Raw genomic sequence first — 21,798 nt, 5'->3', positions numbered from 1 at the left:
CTCATCAAATGACATAATGCTTTGGAATGGGAGAAAACATTTCCAAATCATATATCTTAAAAGAGGTTAATATCCAGAATATATAAAGAATTTCTACAACTTAATCACAAAAAATCAGTTAACCAGATTTTAAAAGGGGCAAAGGACTTAGACATATATACAAATGGCAAATAGACATGGAAGGAGTGAAATTAAAAAATAATGATGTATGTCGTTTTAATGCTGGAGAACATCCTTTCTCTCTGCCCTGCCAGAGTGCTCCTGGGCATGAGTGCTCAGTCGTGTCCAACTCTTTGCAACCCTCTGAACTGTAACCTGCCAGGTTTCTCTGTCCATGGGATTCTCCAGGCAAGAAGAGTGGAGTGGGTGGCCATTTCCTCCTTCAAGAGTGCTCCTATTCATTCTCTAAAAAGCAGTATCACCTTGCCTGTGGGGCCTTGTACAACTCCTAGGGACATGTTGTACATACCTCTATAGGCACACTTTAGCATGAATGGTTTGTAGGTTCATATCAATCCACTTAACTTAGTTCTTAGGTGCTAAAGACTTGTCTGTTTGTCTCTGAATCCCCAGTGACGAGCCTGGCACTTGGGTATGTGGACACTGGAGTTTGGCTTAAATTAAGTAAACTGATACAACAGAACCAAACTTGGAGAGTTTATCGGATATCCTGATGATTCTAGAGGTTGGAAGTGGTCCTTTATCACTTTGTTCCTCTGGTACACAAGCTTGGGTCCTAATTACAGAATTGGTTTTATGTTTAGGTATAAGTGCAATGGCACTTTTAAAACTTGGGCTTCATCAAATTGGCACTGGGGAGCTGAAATCTTCACTGAATGTTGCCATATTTTTGAAATTACATGACAGAAAATGAATGGGGAACATTTATGACATCTATGATGCAGATCCCTGAGAAGTTTCATATGGTCATCAGGTATATAAAGTGATAATCAGATTCATTTTATCAAAGATTGCACTTAACTGTTTTCTTTATAAAAATCATCTTGGTTTACAGATACATCTAACAGTTTTCATGAAGAAACCTGACCAAGAAAGACTGAAAAGCAGTCTGTCAGTGTGAACTAATGAAAAATTTGAAATTACAGAAAAAAAATTAAAAGGCAGTTTTATTTAAAGGCCATATAATAACTTTAGAAAAAAAATTTCTTGTATGTTCTATGGAGATCTGCTGTGATAAATAGAGAGGATTACTTTGTATTTAACATCTCTATGGCTACTATATTTGAGAATGTGTCTAAGGAGTTTCAAGTATTTAATAAATAGTTTTCTACCTTAGATACTTTACATATGGATTCAATCTGGTTCATGCATTTAATTTACATTTTAATATGCACCATTTAAAATAACTACTGGCTGATAATCTTCAGTTTCTCTGCACCATCTATGCATTGCACTGACTGTTAAAACTTCAATTTGTATTGAGATTTAGGTCAGTAATAGAAAAGTTACCGCATGAAACTTCACTACTTAAAGTGTGGTGCCCAGGCCAGTAGTATCTGCATCACCTGGTAGCTAGATACATGGACTCTCAAACCTTACCCCAGGCCTATTGAATCAGAATCTACATTTAAATAAGATCTTCAAGCTATTTATACGTGCATAAAAATTTGAAAACACTAGCTTGGAGAATTTATCTCCAAAGTGGGGTACATTTCCTCCAAGTGACATTCAAGAAGATTCCTTGGAGAACATAAACAATGATAAGAACTTATTTATCTTTACATATGTGTATGATTTTTATTTTGTGAATTTTAATAATACATATGATATTACATAGTAGTACATGAATACAACTTTTAAACATTTATTATTATTTATAATAAATAAATAATAAATGTTTATTATTTGTCTGTGCTGGGCCTTCATTGCTGCATGGGCTCTTTTCTCTAGTTGTGGCGAGCAGGGGCTACTCTCTCATGATGCATGAGCTTTTCATCGCAGTGGCTTCTCTTGTTGTAGAGGATGGGTTCTAGAACATGAGCGCTTCAGTAGTTGAGGCTCTCGGGCTCTAAAGCACAGGCTCAGTAGTTGGGGTGCACAGGCTTAGTTACTCTATGGCATGTGGGATCTTCCCTGACCAGGGATCAACCCATGTCTTCTGCATTCGCAGACAGATTCTTTACCACTGAGCCACCAGGAAAGCCCAATACAACTTTAAAATAATGAAATTTTAGCCTCCTTGAAAAAACACAAATTTATTTTAATATAGTTTGACTCATACTGTGATCTCAGTAGTATAACGCTATCAGTTTGCTATCTGATTAAAAAATCTGTATTCATACAGGTATGTGTTAAGACATCAGAATATGACTATAATGAGACTAGAAGTTAAGGGATTCTTATTAGATGAGATTGTATGTTTAGAACTAGTGTGTGTTCATTAGAGATATTTTGGAAAATCTACCTGGGATGAATGGGATAGGGTACTTGATTACATAAAAAAGTTTTTTTTTTTTTAATTGAAGTATAGTTGAGTTACAATGTTGTGCCAATCTCTTGATCATTTCTAAGACCTCTAATGATTATTCATGCAGGGGCAGAATTTAATCCATCCTCATTCCTGTTAGGTGCTAATAAAATAAATTTGCCAAGGAATGAGTATTACATTTGTACTAATAAATATTCAATGTCATCCATCTATTAAAGAACATAGTAAGAATATACTTATTAAGTAAATAAAAATGAATACAAACTTCTATTACATTCCCTAATTTTAACCAAATATAGTTCTGGGTTTCTCTTTGGTACATCTCCTGAGTAGCTCACACCTTAAAAAGCAAAGAAAACAAAACAAAAAACCCAGAGCAACCCTTGTTTTTCTATGCCTAATTTTTATGATTTCATTATAGCTAATGACTTTTCAACACAAGAATCCTCTTGAAAATTATCCAGCTCTGGATAAGATGTATGTGGGGAAACTACACTTAATTGTTTTCAAAGAATCCAACAGCTCAGATTCCACTGTCTGGTCCTTGATACCCAGTAGGGAAGTGGAGCACATTAAGAAAAGAAAGGGTGACCTTTTGTTTTCCTCCATTCATCCATCCTTCCCCCCCCTCCAACCCCCGTTCCCCTGCAACACCCCTGCTGTGCTTAGAAATAGGGAACACCTTGCTTAGTTTTATTAATCTGTGACTTATCATCCATAATGCTTGGTTCTTTTGAGTCTTTAAAAGGCTTCCTTAAAGTGCCAATCCACCAGGTGGGGTGTTGGGCTCTTCATACCTTAAACTGTTAACCACCCACACCAGAATCTTCACTTAAGGTGCCTGAGAAGGTAGGCCAGTATCTGCAGGAAGGGCAGATCCATTAGGGAGCAAAGCAGATACAGAGAAAGGAGGTGGACAAGTACAAAACCAGCCCAACCTCACTTAGCTCTACACCTCTAAACAGTTCTAGGGGTCGCAGGTTGTTGCCTCAATGTCAATTATCTTATCTTACAGTCGTAGCCCTTGGCAGGCCACAGTGTACTTTCACTCTGTAAATGATTTGATCTTCTTAACCTGTGGGGTGGAGGGGAGGGAGAACGTTTTATTAACCCTTTTTCTTTGCTTATAACTACATGGATCTCACATATAATGATATCCAAACAACCATTTCAGTGGAAAAAAACAGAGATGAGTTGATATTTCCCAAATCTAAAGGTTAATGTAATCCAGATTTTCTGATGCCTAAACTCTACATTCCATTTCCTGTTCTTCATAGACTCTAGACATATGCTCAGTTCAAATACAATAATAGAAATATATCCACAGAGAGAATATTTTTAAAAGGTATATCTGTTTATTGGAATAAATAGTGTTTCTGGACATCATTGCTATTTTGCAACATTGATCTAAAAATGCTTAGTGAGTGTATTTTTGCTAATGCCCCCACTTGTTTGTTAAACTTTAGCCAACGTGTGTCATCTGGAACTCAGGCTCTATTTGGGAGTAGAAAAACTTTGGAGCAGTAAGAAAAATAATCACCATAAAGACCATCCACTAATGCTGGAAGATTCACAGAACCACTCTTAGGCCTTACCCCAAAATGTCTTGATTTATTTTTGTGCTATAAATAGGGGTAATACTTTAGTTAGGCCATAAAATTCCCTAGTCCAAGCAAGTGAAATGATTTAAAGGGATGGATGACTGTTAGAGTCACTACTCATTCAACAAATAATTTTTGTTTGGATCATAGAAAAAACAAGGGAATTCCAGAAAAACATCTACTTCTGCTTCATCGACTATGCTAAAGCTTTGACTCTGTGGAAAAGTCTTAAAGAGATGGGAATACCAGACCACCTTACCTACCTTCTGAGAAAACTGTATGCAGGTCAAGAAGCAACAATTAGAACCTTACATGGAACAACTGACTGGTTCAAAATTGGGAAAGAAGTATGACAAGGCTGGATATTGTAACCCTGCTTATTTAACTTCTATGCAGAGTACATTATGCAAAATGCTGGGCTGGATGAAGCACAAGCTGGAATCAAGATAGCTGGGAGAAATATCAATAACTTCACATATACAGACGACACCATGCTAATGGCAGAAAGCAAGGAAGAACTAAAGAGCCTCTCGATGAAGGTGAAAGAGGAGAGTGAAAAAGTTGGCTTAAAATTCAACATTCAAAAAACTAAGATCGTGGCATCTAGTCCCATCACTTCATGGAAAATAGATGGGGTAACAATGGAAACAAGGACAGACTTTATTTTCTTGGGCTCCAAATCACTGCAGATGGTGATTGAAGCCATCAAATTAAAAGATGCTTGCTCCTTGGATGAAAAGCTATGACCAAGCCAGACAGTGCAGAGACATCATTTTGCAGACAAAGGTCCGTATAGTTAAAGCTGTGGTTTTTCCAGTAGTCATGTACGGATGTGAGAGTTGGACCATAAAGAAGGCTGAACGCCAAACAACTGATGCTTTTAAACTGTGGTATTGGAGAAGACTTTAGAGAGTCCCTTGGACTGCAAGGACTGCCAGTCAATCCTAGAGGAAATCAACCCTGAATATTTATTGGAAGGACTGATGCTGAAGCTGAAGATTCAATACTTTGACCATCTGATGTAAAGAGCCGACTCATTGGGAAAGTCCCTGATGCTGGGAAGGATTGAAGCCGGGAAGAGAAAGGGAAGACAGAAGATGAGATGGTTGGATGGCATCACTGACTCAATGGACATGAGTTTGAGCAAGCCCCAGGAGACAGTGAAGGACAGCGAAGCCTGGTGTGCTGCAGTCCATAGGGTCACAAAGAGTTGGACATGACTGAGTGACTGAACAACTGTGCCCTGCTCTACCAAGTGCCAGAGAAACAAAGATGTAAGTATCGACAGGCAAACATATAATTACAGTGATGTGATAACTGTCACATGAAAGGAAGTTATGATTTCTTGTCTGATCATAGAATCAGCCATGAACTATTCTGTTTATGACACTGAGACAGAGCTTCCTGGAGATATGACAAATAGCCTGGGAGATCAGGTAGGTAATAAAGAACCTGGTCCCTGTGGGGAACAGAGTCATGTGACTTGGGTCTTGGAAGCTTTGTATGTTAAGGGGCTTAAATGGTATTTCATAAGCAATGGAGAGCCACTGAAGGTCCTAAACTGGAATATAAGGCTGGGATAAGTCTTGAATTCTGAAAGTTCTATCCAAATATAGTTGTAATGTAGCCTAGAATGAGGACCAGACACTGGATACCTAGCAGGAAGAAGCTGCAATAATTCAGTCAAGAAATGCTAAGTGCCTAAACTATAGCAGTCACTCTAGACATGGAGGGGAAAGAACTGGTTCAAGTGACAGTAGAAGAGCAGATGTGTTGATGTAGTGATCTGGTGAAGGAGGTGGAAAGAAAGGGACAGAAGATTGCAGAGTGAAACAGATTTTCTATCTGGCCAATGGATGAATAAGAAACACAAGAGTAGGGAACAGGTTTACAGTGAAGATAATAGTTTAAATATTCATATATAGAGTCATAATGACTAGGACATTCTGAAAATATCTATTAGGGAATTGGATCTCCTAGCCTGGAGTTCAGGGCACAGGTTCAGGCTGGGCCAATCACAGCAGGGAGCTGGAAGCTTTCACTAAAAGCAGGAGGTAGTGGAGACAGAAGGTTTAGAGAGCACGAAATTCTAGAGACATTTGTGGACAAACTGCCATACGTGCTTCAGGAGCTCCTGACATATTTCCTGTCCAACAGCTTAGGACAGTATGACTTAGTTCCCTAACTCTTGCCCTCCACTTGCCTGCCACAACATTCTCCAAAGAATAGGCCGGTGATACTTTAAAGTGGAAGTCACATTATGTCATTCTTTGCTTCTTAGAATCAAATCCAAACAATTTGGCACAGACCAATAAAGCTTACTCTACCTGTGATCTGGTCCCTGCCTATCTCTTGACTGGATCTACCCTCACATGGCCCACAGAGTATGTAACAGTGTGATCCAGCCACGTGCTTCCCCTCAGGGAAGCACATTGTTGTTTTCTGTGACAGGAATGCACTTTTCTAGGTCTTGCGGGTTGGCTCCCTCTCAAGGTTCAATCTCTCTTCTGCAGTGTTACTTCCTCAGAGACCTTCCTTGACCAGTCTATGTTCCTACCTCTACCCATTCCCCATTCTCAGTCTCCAAAACCCTGTTATTGACTATATAGCATTGACCATTATCTGAATGTGTTATTTACTATCTACTGTATAGGAAATGGTGAGATACAAAGGTAAATGTCCACATTTATTATTCAGGGAAACTGGAAAAGTGGGACTGAATCACATAGCTGAAGAGCTTGAATTCCCATTGAAGGGTTTTAATTGGTTAGCTTCCAAGCAGCTACAAAATATGTTTGAAATAACATAATTTTAATCAACTATACTCCAATATAAAAAATCATTTGCCACTAAAAAAACTGAAGTATATCAGTAAATCTTGTCAAATGTTTTTAAAATGTTTGGTTAAAAAATTATGAAATATAATCACTCCATAATACTCTGACCCTATACAGAACTCTGAGACACTACAAACTTCAACTGGTTTAACTACATAGAAAACTTTTAAACAAATGAATGACAAGAATATTAAAAAATTCTAGAAATAATACCTGAAGTTAATTTGATGACTTTAGTTTTGAAATAGAAGTGTATGGTTGGTCCCAATCTACTTTATTACCTTGCTTCCTCTTCATTTCAGTGTGGGAGGCATACAACATCAAAATGTCATTAATTTTAAAACGAGCATCAAAGTGTACCAAGGCTGACTCTTCTACACACTCAGTAATGCAGTTCTATCCATAGTTTTAAGCCAATCACTGGTGGATCCAACTGCGGTATAACCAGACTTTGGCTGATGGAAGTGTTTTAAAGATGGGGCTATACTGCTGCTGCTGCTGCTAAGTCACTTCAGTCATGTCCGACTCTGTGGGACCCCACAGACGGCAGCCCACCAGGCTCCCCCATCCCTGGGATTCTCCAGGCAAGAACACTGGAGTGGGTTGCCATTTCCTTCTCCAATGCATGAAAGTGAAAAGTGAAAGTGAAGACGCTCAGTCATGTCTACTCTTAGTGACCCCATGGACTGCAGCCTACCAGGCTCCTCCATCCATGGGATTTTCCAGGCAAGAGTACTGGAGTTATACTGAGCCCTTTCAATAAGGCTTGGGAATGGAAAGGTCCTTGAACCTTTCAATTAACTTCACTAAACCTTAGAGGGTATCAGATTCAGATTTGGGACACCCAAATGAGTAAGACACATTTCTTGGCTTGAAGGAGGATGCAGCACAATTAAGTGAATTGGGTAATTTTGTGTAAAGGTCAACAGAGATTATTTTCCCCAAATGACTCTTCTTATCCTTATACTTGCCAGCCTATGAAATGTTTGTGGATTTTTGTTTTTTCTTTTCCTTACTCTTCTCTGCTTTCCCAGGGATAAACAACTTTTCAACATAATGTATGTATAAATATAAAGTTTATTTAGCATAGTGTTTAGAAAAATAAGTTCACATCATTTCAGAAAACAAATAAAACACTTAGCTGTCCAGGCATAAACCCCTATTACAGTACAACATACATACTTTAGATCTCTTTGGTTGGGTAATTAAGCACAGAAATGTTCTGGGACATGCTCTGTGTGCCATCACCTAACAGTGCAGTAAAGACTCCGTTACCCCACCCCATGATATACATTCTGTATAGATTTTCTCTTTGTGTAAGGCACAGTAAAACCATATTGAGTATATAACTGGTTGTCTCTAAACATACAGTACATGCAACAAAAGAATAAAAATTTTTGAGAACCCTGAAAGCCAAAAGTCACATGCTATATAATTTTGATTAATAAAATGTAAGGTGGTAATAAGAAATTAACATGAAATGTATCAATTAGATACAAAATAACTGTTACGCTCTATTATCTAAGTTCTAGGAAGACTTTTAAAACATCTTCTGTAAAATGTAGTTCTTTTCCCCACAGCCTTCCTGAATTATTTATATTTTTATGATGAGATGATCTGTCAAAAACATTTTAAACAATGAAGAACTTATGGTTATACACTAACGCACACTTGTCTAACATGTAGTCGAGCAGGCTGCAACGCCTACCCAATAATCTAGCTCTGAACATGCAAGACGCAAGGGCATATACAGGGAGATTGAAGGTCTGTGTGCAATTTAACTATGGATTTTATCTATGGCTATAACATCTACTTGCCTTTCATAACACAAGAAAGGCAATGAAACGTGTACAATTCAGTCTTTTCATTACTATGGATACATGTGAGCTACAAAGCAGTACAACACAGGTGCTCTTGCTTGACTGAGGGACAAATGCATGTTCTCTTTATTAAACAATAGATTGTCCTTTATTGGATGTAACTAAGAGCTAAATGCCATATTCTGACTGATAAGAGTGCATAGAGAGGCTCACATTGAAAATCCCGCAGCCAGCAGCAGGGGTTGGGGTTTGAAGGAGAATTGTTTACCCCCATTCTGATTCCTCTTTGGTGATCATTAGAGGGTCATTTGCAGCATCTTTAAGCATTGGTTTATGTAGGAGAGAAATTCTGCCAAGGGTTCTGAGTCTGGCCCTTAGCAATGCAAAAAATATTTGCAATTCTGTACAGGAAGATCATGGGGTTTATCTTATTTCATTCACATATATATGGGCTTCATACCAACTGGCCCTTATTTTACTGAAAGAACAGAAAAGAACAGTAAGTTCTTTATAATGTGCATTGATTCTTACCTGGTATATTGTGTAGCTACCTGGAGTAATTGTAGGGGTATAATTACATCATGTTAGAGTATGAATAGGTTTCCTAGGTAAGTCTTAAGTTTTGTGCTATCTTTTTTCTTTCTTAAGGTAGAAAATAGGAAGAACTGTGAATAAAAGAGAGGCTTATTATATTTTTGGAAGACAATATAAAACTTTTCTAGTTATATATGTATAACATATATAACTTTTAAACTTTCCCATCTTTCTTACTGGATGGGTATTTTAAAATTAACAAACTCTTGATATCTGCAGCAATCAAGTGGAAAACATCATTTTTATGTAAACTACACTATAGAACCATGTAATTAATCTCAGTAACATGATCAGCACACACCCAAAGAAACAAACAAGCTGTATAAGTAGTGGTGGAGTGGAAGAGAACTCTAAAATGCCTGACATTGTAAAACAAAACAAAAAAAGTAATTTCAGCAGTTTAGGAACATTCACTAATTCCATTAAAAAATGAGATCTAAGTTCGTTATCAAAATGATGGAGGAGAAAAAATATGATGGGGGAGGAATTCTTCAAAGGGCTCTTCATGTATGCCTGCAAGTTCCATTTGCAATAACAACAAAAGTGAAATCCTCTATGGCCCTTACTCAACATGCTGGACTGACGAGCATGCAGAGATCTAGAGTGGACCCTTTGTTCCGATCTTAAAGAAAGCAAGATGTGATGACATCTTCATGTTCCACAACTTTCGGTCATCTCTGAAGAGAGAATTTCCTCACTTTTCTTGCTTTACAGAGACCAGAGACTTTACTCACTACACAAATATATTTGTATTATTACATCTTCTCTTCAGAGTCTTGATAACAACTGTATAACCACAGCTCACAACATTATCAAACAAGCTGCTTCAGAAACCCCCAACAGATTTAAAGAAGATGCGATAACATAGTGCAAACAACAGTCATACATCATAATGCAACAACTGATTCAAAATAGAACCAAGTTTCAACAAGACATAATTCTGCTCATTAGAAGATACAAACTCTTTCCTTACTTTAAAATGGTTGTTTTCACAGCCTCCAGAATTGGTTTTGTGTGGTAGTCTGTAATTGTTACTTTTAATGAAACGTATCAACAATAATTAGTTGTTCAACCATTTGCATCATAAAACATTAAGTGAAACTTAGTTCTTCAGATTTAAAGCAATTCTGTGAAAGTAACCCTGTTGGATAGTAGAAAAAAGTCATCAGTGCTTCTGTTGACACTTCTGTACCTTAATAAGAATAAAAAGGCCACAAGGTAAAAAGGCACGTAGAATTCTATAGAAAATATATTTAAATGAATAAGAGAGTTGCTAAATAAAGAACAAGAATGTGAAAAAAAGTACCAAAATTCCAATAATGGGAGTTAGATTTCCTGTTTCAGTGTTATTAATATTGACCTTAATAGACTTCTGATAAAAATCATTACTTTTAAAATCCTACAAAAAGTAAAACTTTGTTGGAAATAACTGTTCACTTCCTGTTCAAACAATAAAAATAAATTAAACAGTACCAAAACATTTTTTTCAGTTCATAGTGTCTGAAGTATAAGAGAAACATATACAGCATAAATAAAATTCACTGTAATTACCCAAATCCTTGCTTATAGGACTAATATATTTACACTCATACTGAAGGTTGTTTCAGTTTTCTTAGTGGAGTTGTGAACTTTCTCAGCCACACTAAACTATTAGCAATCACATTTGGAATTGTATAGAGACAAAGCAAGACTTTCACAAAAATGCTGAAAAACAGAAATGCATATATTCAAAAATATATCCTTAGAATTGTATGAAGTACCACTTATGCTTCTTAACCTTACCAATGCCCATGGAGTAAAAGTAAACAAAAAGAACTGTATTGTTTCTAATGTTCTGTAGTGATATTTAATTTTCTACCTTAAGTGTATACATTTTTAATTTAAAAAACTACCAAGTTCCATTTGACTTTAGAATTAAGTCAACCAAATGATACACTTTGACTTCTTGATATACTTCATCTCTGATGTCTGTCTCCATCTATTGAAAAGAGAACCAAAAGGCTGTAGTAATGCAGTTCTACTCCTGCATATTTAACTGTGATCTTCAGCATATTTAACTATGATCTTCATGCAGATCAATCCAAGGTCTCTTGAATGCATTTACTTGCAAAACTAATGTTTCCCTTCAAATGGAAAAATGCTTTATGTCCTCAGGTCTTCATGAAAAGATTTGCCTGCTGATGCCAGGGGGAAAAAAAAGGAAATTAAGTTTACAAGTCTTGCATATCTTCATCCAATTGGACAGTCTGGAGCTTGGCAAGCTCTTTCTTGTCTGTTTCCAGGTCTTCACAGACAGTCTCCACCATGCCGTCTAGGACATACTTGGATTTGGAGTCCAGCATCATTAAGTTGCTTGTTGTTTTGCTCTCAGAATTTGTTAAGAAATTTTCTTTTATGTTAGCTACTGATTGCATAACTAAATGATGTTCTCTGACAAAATCCTGGTGTACTGTTGGGGAGGGGTGACCCACCTGGTCTTCACCTGTGGGAACTATTTCCCCAAGGGCAGCCTGGGTCATGGGTACTGATAGTAGATCTTGACCAGAAATAAGGGAGCAGTTCTGAAGAGTTGCATAGTTAGTGTTGTTGACCGACGTCACAGTAGATTTGCTTGCCACAGGTGCAGACATTGGCTGGCTATCAGCAATGTCAGGGTTTAGCTCAGTGGGATTTAGTAGGGTTGGGGAAGTCAGGGAGAAGTTGTGAGTTGGGGATACATTAACTAATGAGGAGGACAGTGGGTGGAGGCCACTTCCCGAGATACTTTCAGAAGATAGGTTTGCATTTACTTGTGCATTCTGATTGGCGGGCATCAACTGAGAAAACACCAGGCTCCTCTCCACGCCCTCCTGTTTAACAGATCCTATAGTCTGGCCTGAATTAGGAACAGTGTATACCACTGCACTGGGAGCAAGAGAGCTCAAGAAAACCTTTCCTTGTTGGACTGTGGCAGACTCACTTGTAAATGTGCTCCCATCTGAAGTGCTTGAATTTACTGAAATATTACCTAAAAAAAAAAAAAGTACAGCTTATCATTGATGGAACTGATAAGGAAAGAAAAAAGTTACTTTTTTACGCACATGATTTTTCTTGAGCACTTACAACTACAGATTTCCAGGCTCTGCTCCTGAGAGTCTGACTCAGTAAGTCCCAGAGCAGGTATATTTTTAACTCCTTGAGTAATTCTGGTGACGAAGCAGGAGCAAGAACTACTGGCTTAGAAATCAAATGTGAAAAAAAATCTTTTCCAAGTTCTAATTTCAGTTAAGTTTCTGGCTCAGTATTGCTAAGACTTGTTATCTCTCAGTTAGTTAAATAGTTATTGCTAGCTCTGCCAGTTAGAACTAGAAAACAAATGCAAAAGAGAATGCCTTTGTTCACGACAAGCTCAGTAACTGACATAAAATATAAATGGAAATGCAAAAAATACCACAAAAATGAGTTACCCTGGGGCTTAAAGTTAACCATATAAACCTGTACAGACAAGCTGCAATCTTTCACCAAACTAACCATAAAGTAATGTCAATAAAACATTCAATAGATTTTTCTTTTTGTTGTACTAGTTCTGAATTTTCAGTATTGTAGTGATAGAACTAATGATAATAATGAAATGTGCTTTTAAAAATACAGATCCAACAGCATTAGAACTAAAGCTAATGCTTTTAAAAAGGGTTTCTATCTTTTGAGACTCTCATTATAATGTTCTGCAGAGACCAGAAGTAGAAAAAGAAATATAAGTAGAAAGCTGAGAGGTTCAAATCAGCTAATTTAAGACAATGCAGATGAAGTAGACCCACCCCCCCGCCCCACCCCTTACAAACTCCCACCATCAGATAATACCCTTTTCCTCTGAGCCTTCACCTAGGTATGGGGGAAAATGGCAATTATCTTGCCATTTAAGGAAAGGTGGGCCTAGGGGAGTTTTGTGACAGAATAATTCAAATGGGAAGTTTACCTTGATCTTGAATTAGATGTGCAGTAGATACTCTTCATTATTTTGAGAAAATACTCCAATGTTAAAGTAAATATTATTTTGAGAAAACAGTTCAAAGTTAAAGGTAATTCACCTAAAACATTTCCCTCCTTAAATTACTAGAATAATTGTGATTATGTTGCCACCTATATTGATAAATATCATAAATATATGTATGTCTTCCTAACATTTTTAAGCATCCTAAATGCAAAGGCATGTCTTTAAACAAACAAAAAATGAAAACTTTATTTGAACTTAAGAAAAACATTTCTATTCATGTTTCAGCTCTTTTCTAACATAAATCTTTGTTTCAGGTCAAACAAACGAAAAAGGCTTTAAAATTCTTGTTGGCTACTAAATTGCAGCAAAAGACATCTGAAATAGATGTTTACTTTGTTGTGTGTTTGTGAAATTATTTGCCAGTGTATATGTGAACAAAGTGATTTGTTGTTTTTGGATAGGGCCATATATAACATAACAGATGTGACATTTTCTCAAATTGCTATTGCATATAAGTAAAATAATGTTTCTCAAAGTTTTTATATTATGAAATACATACGTGAAGGGGAAAAGCAGTTGATATTTAAGTATAGTTGCAATTGAATTAGAAATTGAACAATAATTTCAAAATCAATTTAAAAAACCCAGCTGTGAAATGATCTACAAAGTATGATTTTACAGTGATATTAAAAAAAAGGGCTTATCTTCTTAGATTATACAGTGAGTAAAATGTAGAAATTCTGCTTTTCTATGTAAATTTCAACTACAGAAAGATAATCTACCTTGTCTAGCCATCTCTAAGAAAGGCATGGTATCTATGAGAAAGGCTGACTCCCCAAATACTTTACTAAGAACTGCAATACACAATTACTCTAAGAGAATGTTGCTTCCTGGACCCATCTGGTTAAACTTATGTCTTCAATTCACCCAGACAAGTCTAAGGATTGACAGCTCTGTCATTTGATCTTAGCTATTTTAACTGAAAATGCTGTTCTTATTCACACTGAATGTCTTATTGTAAGAATTAACAATTAGTCTGTAATAATTTTCCATGGCAGCACTTCTTTAGATTATGTATGAGAAGTATTCCTGCCTTTCTCTTCCCCAATGTACACAACATGCTTTTCTGCTCAAATCTGTTGTCTTTAAAATGTTATCTACTATTTGGAAATTTCCTAAAGAGAGAAAAAGCGTTAGATCCATATTAAAGTATTATACAACTAAGCACTTTGGCTTTCTCTGTGGTTTGACTATTTTTGCTCTGTGTTGGATAGTGACTTAGCGTAATCTTTTCTACAGCCTGGAACAATGAAGAAATAAATAGCATGCTGAAGGACTGTTGTGTGTTACTATACTACCATTTTACCCAAAGAGAAACAAATGTGCAGAATGGAATTCACTGCACAACAATATTTCCATCAGTACCTCGAACAAACTGAAGCAGACCATAGTTGTAGAAAAAAAGAGATTGAATAAATTGATTTTTTTAAAATAAAAACATTTTACAGGAAGCTGATCTTTAAGGCAAACAGTTACTTATTTTTGTTTCGGTAAAAATTTGGACTTTCAGATTTGCTTCCACAAAGGCAAAATATGCACTAACACCTCCTACTTCTGAAGTCAGGGGGCTCTTCAACCTCCATTCTAACCATTCCTGTTTCTATAGAAAAACAGTGACACAAAGCTCTCCAGATTTGCTTAAAGTCGCTGAAGAACTGGCATATCAGGCTCAGGTCCTCCAAATTTCATCTCAGTGCTTTCTTTAGGAGATGTCTTGGTAAAGCCAGAAACATAAAATAAGGCTTACAGTTGCCTTCATAAAGAAACCCACACATTTAAGAGGCTAGTATACATGCAGAACAACAAACAATCATATATTCCTCTGTTTTTCCTTTAGGTCTGTTAATCTTACTTAAAGGAGGAACATGAATCAAACACAAATGATCCAGTCTTTTTAGCTCGCTCTTCTAAAACACCTTTTGCTCAGATAAATGATGCTTAGGTGAAGTGTACACATTCTTACCAACTGCTTGGCTCATTTTGTGTTCTTAGCAATATTATTAATTTTTAATCTTAAAATATCAAGCAATGGGTTACTGTGTAAGTACCGATTGACTTAGCATATTTCTATAATTGTAGAACTGGCAGGACTCACTGTGAACTGTATTTTTCCATTCAGTTGTTGGGAAAATAAAAGCCCACCCCCATGATGCGAGGGAACCAAGCAAGCTGGATATTACATGGATTTTGTGAAGGAGGAGAAACAAATCAAGACTATTCTGCAGCCGTAGCAGCCAGTAAGGTACCCGAAGACTAATAGCAATCTATAGCTCTCACCAAATGCGTCATTTACAGCAGCTGGCTAAAACATTCACTGATGCATTATGGTACCAAATAAGACTTTTACCTTGTGAAGCTGCCACTGAAACAGGAGGCAGCTGCAGTGGAGAGAATCCAATGCTCCCATTAAGGAACTGGCTGTTTGCTCCAGAATTGGGGATCTGGACGATGCCATACTGGTTAATTTGCACTGGTGTGGTAAAAGTCACCACAGAGCCTCCATCCTGGGAAGCCACTGTTTGAATACCTTCTCTTTTCACCTCGGCGCTGGGTATCAGCCCTGGGAACGACACGGGAGCACTGGGACTATAGGAGGTGGTGGCTGCTGAGTTAGCTGAAGAGCTCTGGAGAACTTTGAATTCCTTCACATCCTGGGAGGTAGACCCCAGTATGTCAGTCATGGATATACCATTGCTCATAATGTTTGATGCCATTTTTGGTGGGTTCAAAGATACTGTCTGTGTATTTCCCACACTTAATCCATTAAGGATAACTCCATTGGGTCCCTGAATGAAAGAATTACCATTAAGGAAGACAGGTGAAGTACTTGCAGGTACCAAACTTCCGTTCAATAAAACTCCAGAGGAGCTTAACGATATTTTAGCATTTCCAATTTGTTGCATATATACTGGCTCCAGGTGACTGGAAAGGCTGAGGTTGGTGACACCATCAGATGAACCCGAGAGCTGATGAGGAGACAAGTCTTCATGACCCTTGCTGGATTCATCTTCAGTGCTAGGATTGCCATCTGACTCACTGTACAGAGGAGGAAATCAAGACATTCAGAAAGTCAGGGGCATGACAAGGTACATAGCGCCAACTGTTTGTAAAACCAGCCTCGAACCCCATTAAAAGCTGTGTCTAAGGAAAGTACAGCAGAAAATCTTTTAGTCTTGCTTTAGCTATGAGGGATTTCAGCAGATTTTGACTAGGGTATCTAGGAAGAGGAATTCTCCTATCTCAGTCACCTTTGCTAATAATAAATTCAGAGAACGCCCAGAGATCTGAAAGATGTAAATTCAGCTAACAGGATTTACAGAATTGTATACTTTTTTTTTTGGTAGCACTGAAATTATTTCTTACTGTTAAAAATGCTTCTACCTATAGCATAGGAAAAAACTCATCAAAGGGGTGGTCAATCATCTTGCTTTATTTAGGAACTCTTTCCCTTCCCTTCAAACCAATTCAGATAAGGGTGGTTTTGGAGGTAAATGAAACTGTCAAAGGAGCAGGAGATGGGAAATACTGGCTTTTATTTGCCAGTTAATTAACGAGAGATCATATTCTCACCTGCTCCCAAACTTCTACTCCACCAGATTGACAACTGTTTCATTCAACAAAGTGGCTGTTTCAGAACTGTTATGTGCAGTCGCCTTTGAATCCAAAGGATGCCATAAGGGCCTATTTAACGAACACCAGCCAGTGCCCTGGGGAGGTGGGAGGGAAAGGATGTGGGTCACTCAGTGGCCTTGTACCTATCAGACCCCTTCCCCAGTACCCTCAGTTCTTCTGCTACCAAAAGAACTGGTTGCAGACCAGACTGTGTTCCTCACCTCTTCGATTTTGGGGGAAATACCAAATCCGGGGAATGGTAGTGGTGGGGGTTTCCCATTTGGTCTGAGGCTGGGGTGGGGGGGGTTGGGGGGATGGGGGGTGGGGGGACGGGGGGTGTAGAACAGCGGCCGTTTGGAGCGCGGCGGGACTTGGCCCAGCAGAAGATCCGACATCCCTGCAGTGCCCAGCAGTCGGTTCGCTTTCATGCCTTGGGGAGGGGATTACTCGGGCTTTGGGCTGCGGGGCCAGGAGCGCAGAAAGCGCTTTGATTTACGAGCTGAGGCTGAGCCGCCGTCGCCGTCTGCGAGGGTGACTCACCGGGGGTGCGGGTGGGAGGTAGATCCGGAGAGGGGCCTCAACCAGGCAACTGGGCCGGGGGCGGGGGTGTGGAGTGGGGAGAGAAGCAGGCTGAGCGTGGCGGAGGAGACCCGGGGAACGCGCCGGGGAGTGGAGGCTGCAGGGCAGCTGGACTGCGCGCCGCTCCCACCCCCTAGACCTGGCCTGCAGATTCCGTAGGCGATGGGATCCGCTGCCTGAAGCAGGCGCGGGGGCAGGTGGCGTGGAGTTACCAAGGGGCCTTCTCCGGGTCGCCCCGCAAGTCTGCGGAGGGGTGCACGTAGGTCGGGGTGCACGCCGGTCGCGGGGCGCGTTTTGTTTTGGTTACCGCCAGGCCGGGCTCGGACACCGAGCCTTCCTCCCTGCCTGGGGCGAGGAATGCCGGAGCCGTGGCTCGTGGCTCCCGGCCCCGCGGGAGCGCAGGGCAGGAGCGGCCCACAGCGGGCTCTGGAATGCGCCGGGCGATCACCTTCTCCCGGCCGGGCCGGGCTCCCCAGCTCCCAGATTCCTTCCTACAGCAGAGCCTACGAGCTGCTTTTTGGATTCTTTCTCTCCTGTCCCCGCGGGGTTGGCTTTACACTTCGTCCAACAATACAACACAGAGACTCTCAGACTAGGTGTCTGACTCAGGAGGACGTACCAAAGAGGCGGAAAACCCGGTATTTTCAACCAGTTGGGAAAAAATAAATACCTGGCAGTCAAAAAGTTCAAACCCGCCAGGGTGGGCGCTCAGAGAGGTGCGGAGTGGATAGCGCCCCCACTTCTTTCCTGCCTCCCGCCCGGTGCCAGCCTGCCTCTACCCCTCATCACCACGCCAGGAAGGAGACACGCAATTGTCCGGGGCCAAGGAAGCAGTCCCGCAGCCCCACCACCCCCGAGGCGCTGAAATCCGATCCGAAGGAGTTCAGAATCAGGTTTCAAAACACCGCAGAGCCGAGCCGCACCAACACCCCACAGTTGCCGCGGCCGCGAAGGGAACCAGCGAGGGCAGGGTGAATGATTAACTCTGTCACATAAAACCTCGACACCCCCAGACCCCCTTCTGCGCCGCCAGCCCTCCCCGCGCCCCCCCGCCCCGTTCTCCTTCCAGAACGGCCACGGCCACCTCCAACGCGGGCCCCAGCCGGCCGAACCCTGGGGGTCCGGGGAGCGCGCGCGCGCGCGCTGGGCTGGCGTGACCCCTCTGAGGCGCAGACCCGGCCCGGCGCTGGCAACCTCCGTGAGCCTCGGGCGGACAGGAGAACTACCGTTCCGGCGCCTACACACGCTCCTTCGCCCGGACAGAACCGGAGAGAGAGTGGCAACTTCAAAGCCGGCGGGATGGGGGTGGGAAGCCGGGCAGTAGTGGCCAGCCGAGGTGGGGGCGGGGACTGAGACCTAGGCGGGCGACCAGAAACTTCTGGGGGGAGGTGGGGGAGGGTAAGGAGAGAGGTTCCCCCGCCCCTCGCCCCCCCAACCCCCCGCCCCGCGCCCCGGGCCGGGGAGAGAGGTGGGGGGCGGGGAGAGGTGGGCAGCCGGACCAGGCTGGTGGGGAAGGTAAGCGCCATGTTTGCGAGCACTTGGAGGAAAAGAAAGCTGGGAAGGGGGTGGGGGAGAGGAAGGGGGAGGAGGAGGAAAGTTGGCGCTCACCTTTTGGACTGGGTCTCGGAGGGGTTCCGATCGCGCTGCCGGCGGTTCTTGAACCAGTTGCTGACCTGGGTGAGGGAGAGGCCGGTGATCTTGGCCAGGTGCCGCTTCTCGGCCGGCGAAGGGTAGCGATTCTGCTTGTAGAGCTCCTTGAGCGCGTTGCGCGACTTCTCCTTGAAACAATACACCGTCTCCTCGCCGTCCCAGATGGTGCGGGGCAGGGGGAATTTCCTGCGTAGCCGGTACTTGTCCACCGCGCCCAGCGGCCGGCCGCGGGCTCGCTCGGCCTCGGTGTAGCGCGCCTTGTACCAGAGCTGCTGCAGCAGCGGGTGGTTAGCCGACTCGAAGCTGTGGCTCTCGAGGATGCTGTAGAGCTCGGGGTAGATGCCCTGGTGGAAGGCCACCAGCGCTCGCGCCTTCAGCAGGCTCTCGTTGCCACGTAGCAGGTCGCTCTGGGGCAGGGACCACAGGAACCGGGCCAGGCGGTCCAGGTTGCCCCCCTGCTGCAGCGCCTCGCACACGCAGGCGACATGGTCGGGCGAGAAGGCCAGTGGGGTCTGCGCGGCGGCGGCCGCGGCGTGGTGGTGCCTGCCCAGAAGTTCCGAGTGGAGTTGTACCTGATCCACCGCCGCCCCGGCCGCCGCCGCCACTGCAGCCACTGCCCCTTCCTCTCCGCTCACCCTGGCGGCGGCAGCCGCGGCGTCCCCCGGCTCCAGAGGGAAAGGGGCTGGAGCCTGGGGGCTCAGCCCCGCCGCCGCCGCCGCGCCCCCCGCCACTTCTCGGGGCGCCTCCTGCCCCTCCGAGGCGCTTTCCATCCCATTCTCCTGCTTGATGTCCGCCGCACTTGCAATCTGCCCGGTGGGGGAGGAAGAGGACATTTTTTTGTTGTTGTTTATTTTCCTCCCTCCCTCACTCCCTCGCACTCTTTTCCTCTTTCTTTTCCCCTCTCTTACTCCTCCTTCTTCGTCTCCCTCCCCCCTCCCCCCCTCCGGAAAGCCCACTCCCTCCCTCCTGGTTTCGGCTGGATCTGGCCGATCAGGTTTCCCCCCGGCCACGCAGTCACCATTAAGATAGCTGCTAGAGCAAAGTAGTGTAAAAGGATAGCTGCTTTCTGCCGTTCCCCCAACGTGACTCCTCCGGTTGCTGCATACTATATGGCACTGGCGGCCGGGCCGGCTCGGCCGCGCCACCCCATTGGCTATTTCGCATTCAGAGGGAGGAGGAGACAGTTTCTATCCCTGTCTATCACCCGCCTCCCACTCCACCCCTTGCAGTTCCCTCTCCCCTGACCCCCAGGCACCTATACCTGAAGGAAAACACCGACATTCTTTTCAGGCCCTGCTTCTGGGCGGGAACGTGCCTAACGTGGCCTGAAAACTGGACAGAAGACTCTTTGAAAGAGAGTCCCTACGATTCCAATGGGAATACTAATCGTGTGACCTCAAGGTCTGGATGCTAGATTCTTAACAAAGAGGCCACCCTCAGTATCTAGATGACAAAATTTCAGCTTCCCTGCTTTCACCCTCCTTTCAATTGTCTTTATTAAGGATTTTGTATTGAAAAGGGTCAAGAATAAAATGGCACTAGGGAATGCCCTATGGGGGAAGCGTTCACAGTAAATTAAAATTCCAAAGGAGGAGGGATGCTTGGAAACGGTGTAAATAGCCCACTGAGAACACAAAAACAAGAAGCCTTAAAAAAAAAAAAATGTTTTTAACCTTAAGTCACCTGGAGGGCTGGCAACCCAACTGAGATGAACCTGATACAACTAAGTATGTAGACTGTTTTACCATGTTTATCCTGGGTCAGCAGGGTAGAAGAGATATAACTTGTAGATTATAATAACAGTATGGAAATTTAAGCTTCTATATGAACTTCTTTTAATGGAAGTGTATGAATAGTTTTTTGGAGACGATCTTCCTGGTAGAAACCAATCTCTATGTGCAGGTGTCTTGGAGGAGATGAGTCCAGGATCAGCAGCCATTTCCACAATATAAACAGATGGGAGACTGCCCTCTGGTTTGAGGTGAAGTGCCTGAGGGTGTGGAGTCTGCTGCTTTTTGCAGCTATGCATCTTTCCTTCATAGTTTGCATGAGGTTTTCACTCCCAAAAGAATGAACCCCTCTCTCCTTCTCTGATTACTGTGGGTCACTTGGATCTACTTGCTGATACTCATTCTCAAAAATGCAACATTTTAATGACTTCGTCCTAACCTTTACTTCTAGGTGGCTTTGTTTTGTTTCTGCTTCCCAATTACCTGTAAATGCTCACTTCGGCATATTTTAAAGCAACTGTTAGGGTCACCTGCTATGGTATTCAGCTTGATGAGATTTTCCTTTTTTGTGGACAGGCTGCATTTTTATTGCTGGTCAACAATCAGGTCATTTTACTTTGGGCTTAACTTGCTTTTGTACTACCCTAATGAAGCCAGCACTGACATCTCTGGTAGATTCAAAATTTATGATTATACAAAAGACCACATGTTTCTATCCCATTGGAAATATCCAGTTAGGCATTGAACTTCTGGACAATATCTGAGATTCATAACTTTCTTGAATTTTTAAAAATATGCTTTTTATTTTAGAATAATTTTGACTTATAATACAGTCATAAAGAGAATAGGGTTCCCACTTACTCTTTACCTAACTTTCCATGATGTTAATATCT

At 41.8% G+C, this 21,798-nt stretch overlaps 1 protein-coding gene across 2 annotated transcripts; it reads right to left on the bottom strand.

The window, feature by feature from the left end:
• Positions 1 to 7,946: 7,946 nt before the first annotated feature.
• On the bottom strand, positions 7,947 to 20,291 carry SIX4 (SIX homeobox 4). 2 transcript variants are annotated; one of them, XM_044924895.2, is made up of 4 exons: positions 20,194 to 20,291; positions 19,134 to 19,981; positions 15,682 to 16,370; positions 7,947 to 12,308 (listed from the first exon to the last, which is right to left on the bottom strand). In XM_044924895.2, the coding sequence occupies exons 1-4, from the start codon at positions 20,194 to 20,196 to the stop codon at positions 11,512 to 11,514; spliced, it is 2,337 nt and encodes a 778-aa protein (XP_044780830.1). In that variant the 5' UTR covers positions 20,197 to 20,291; the 3' UTR covers positions 7,947 to 11,511. The 2 variants fall into 2 exon arrangements, with proteins under 2 accessions (XP_044780830.1, XP_006043931.3); XM_006043869.4 differs by lacking the exon at positions 20,194 to 20,291 and having other exon boundaries at positions 19,134 to 20,109.
• Between the last annotated feature and the right edge of the window lie 1,507 nt (positions 20,292 to 21,798).

This window comes from Bubalus bubalis, chromosome 11, assembly GCF_019923935.1.
Source record: "Bubalus bubalis isolate 160015118507 breed Murrah chromosome 11, NDDB_SH_1, whole genome shotgun sequence".
NCBI lineage: Eukaryota > Metazoa > Chordata > Mammalia > Artiodactyla > Bovidae > Bubalus > Bubalus bubalis.
The sequence above is the reverse complement of the archived record's forward strand: the minus strand, read 5'-3'. Positions and strand labels throughout refer to the sequence as shown.

What these genes read in the sequence shown, in the direction of transcription:
- SIX4 (XM_006043869.4), bottom strand. Translation starts at nt 20,008, where the DNA reads ATGTCCTCTTCCTCCCCCACCGGGCAGATTGCAAGTGCGGCGGACATC. An exon ending in TCCGAGACCCAGTCCAAAAG is followed by an intron (nt 16,371 to 19,133) that starts GTGAGCGCCAAC and finishes TCCTCTGTACAG; the next exon opens with TGAGTCAGATGGCAATCCTA. An exon ending in TTCAGTGGCAGCTTCACAAG is followed by an intron (nt 12,309 to 15,681) that starts GTAAAAGTCTTA and finishes TTTTTTTTTTAG; the next exon opens with GTAATATTTCAGTAAATTCA.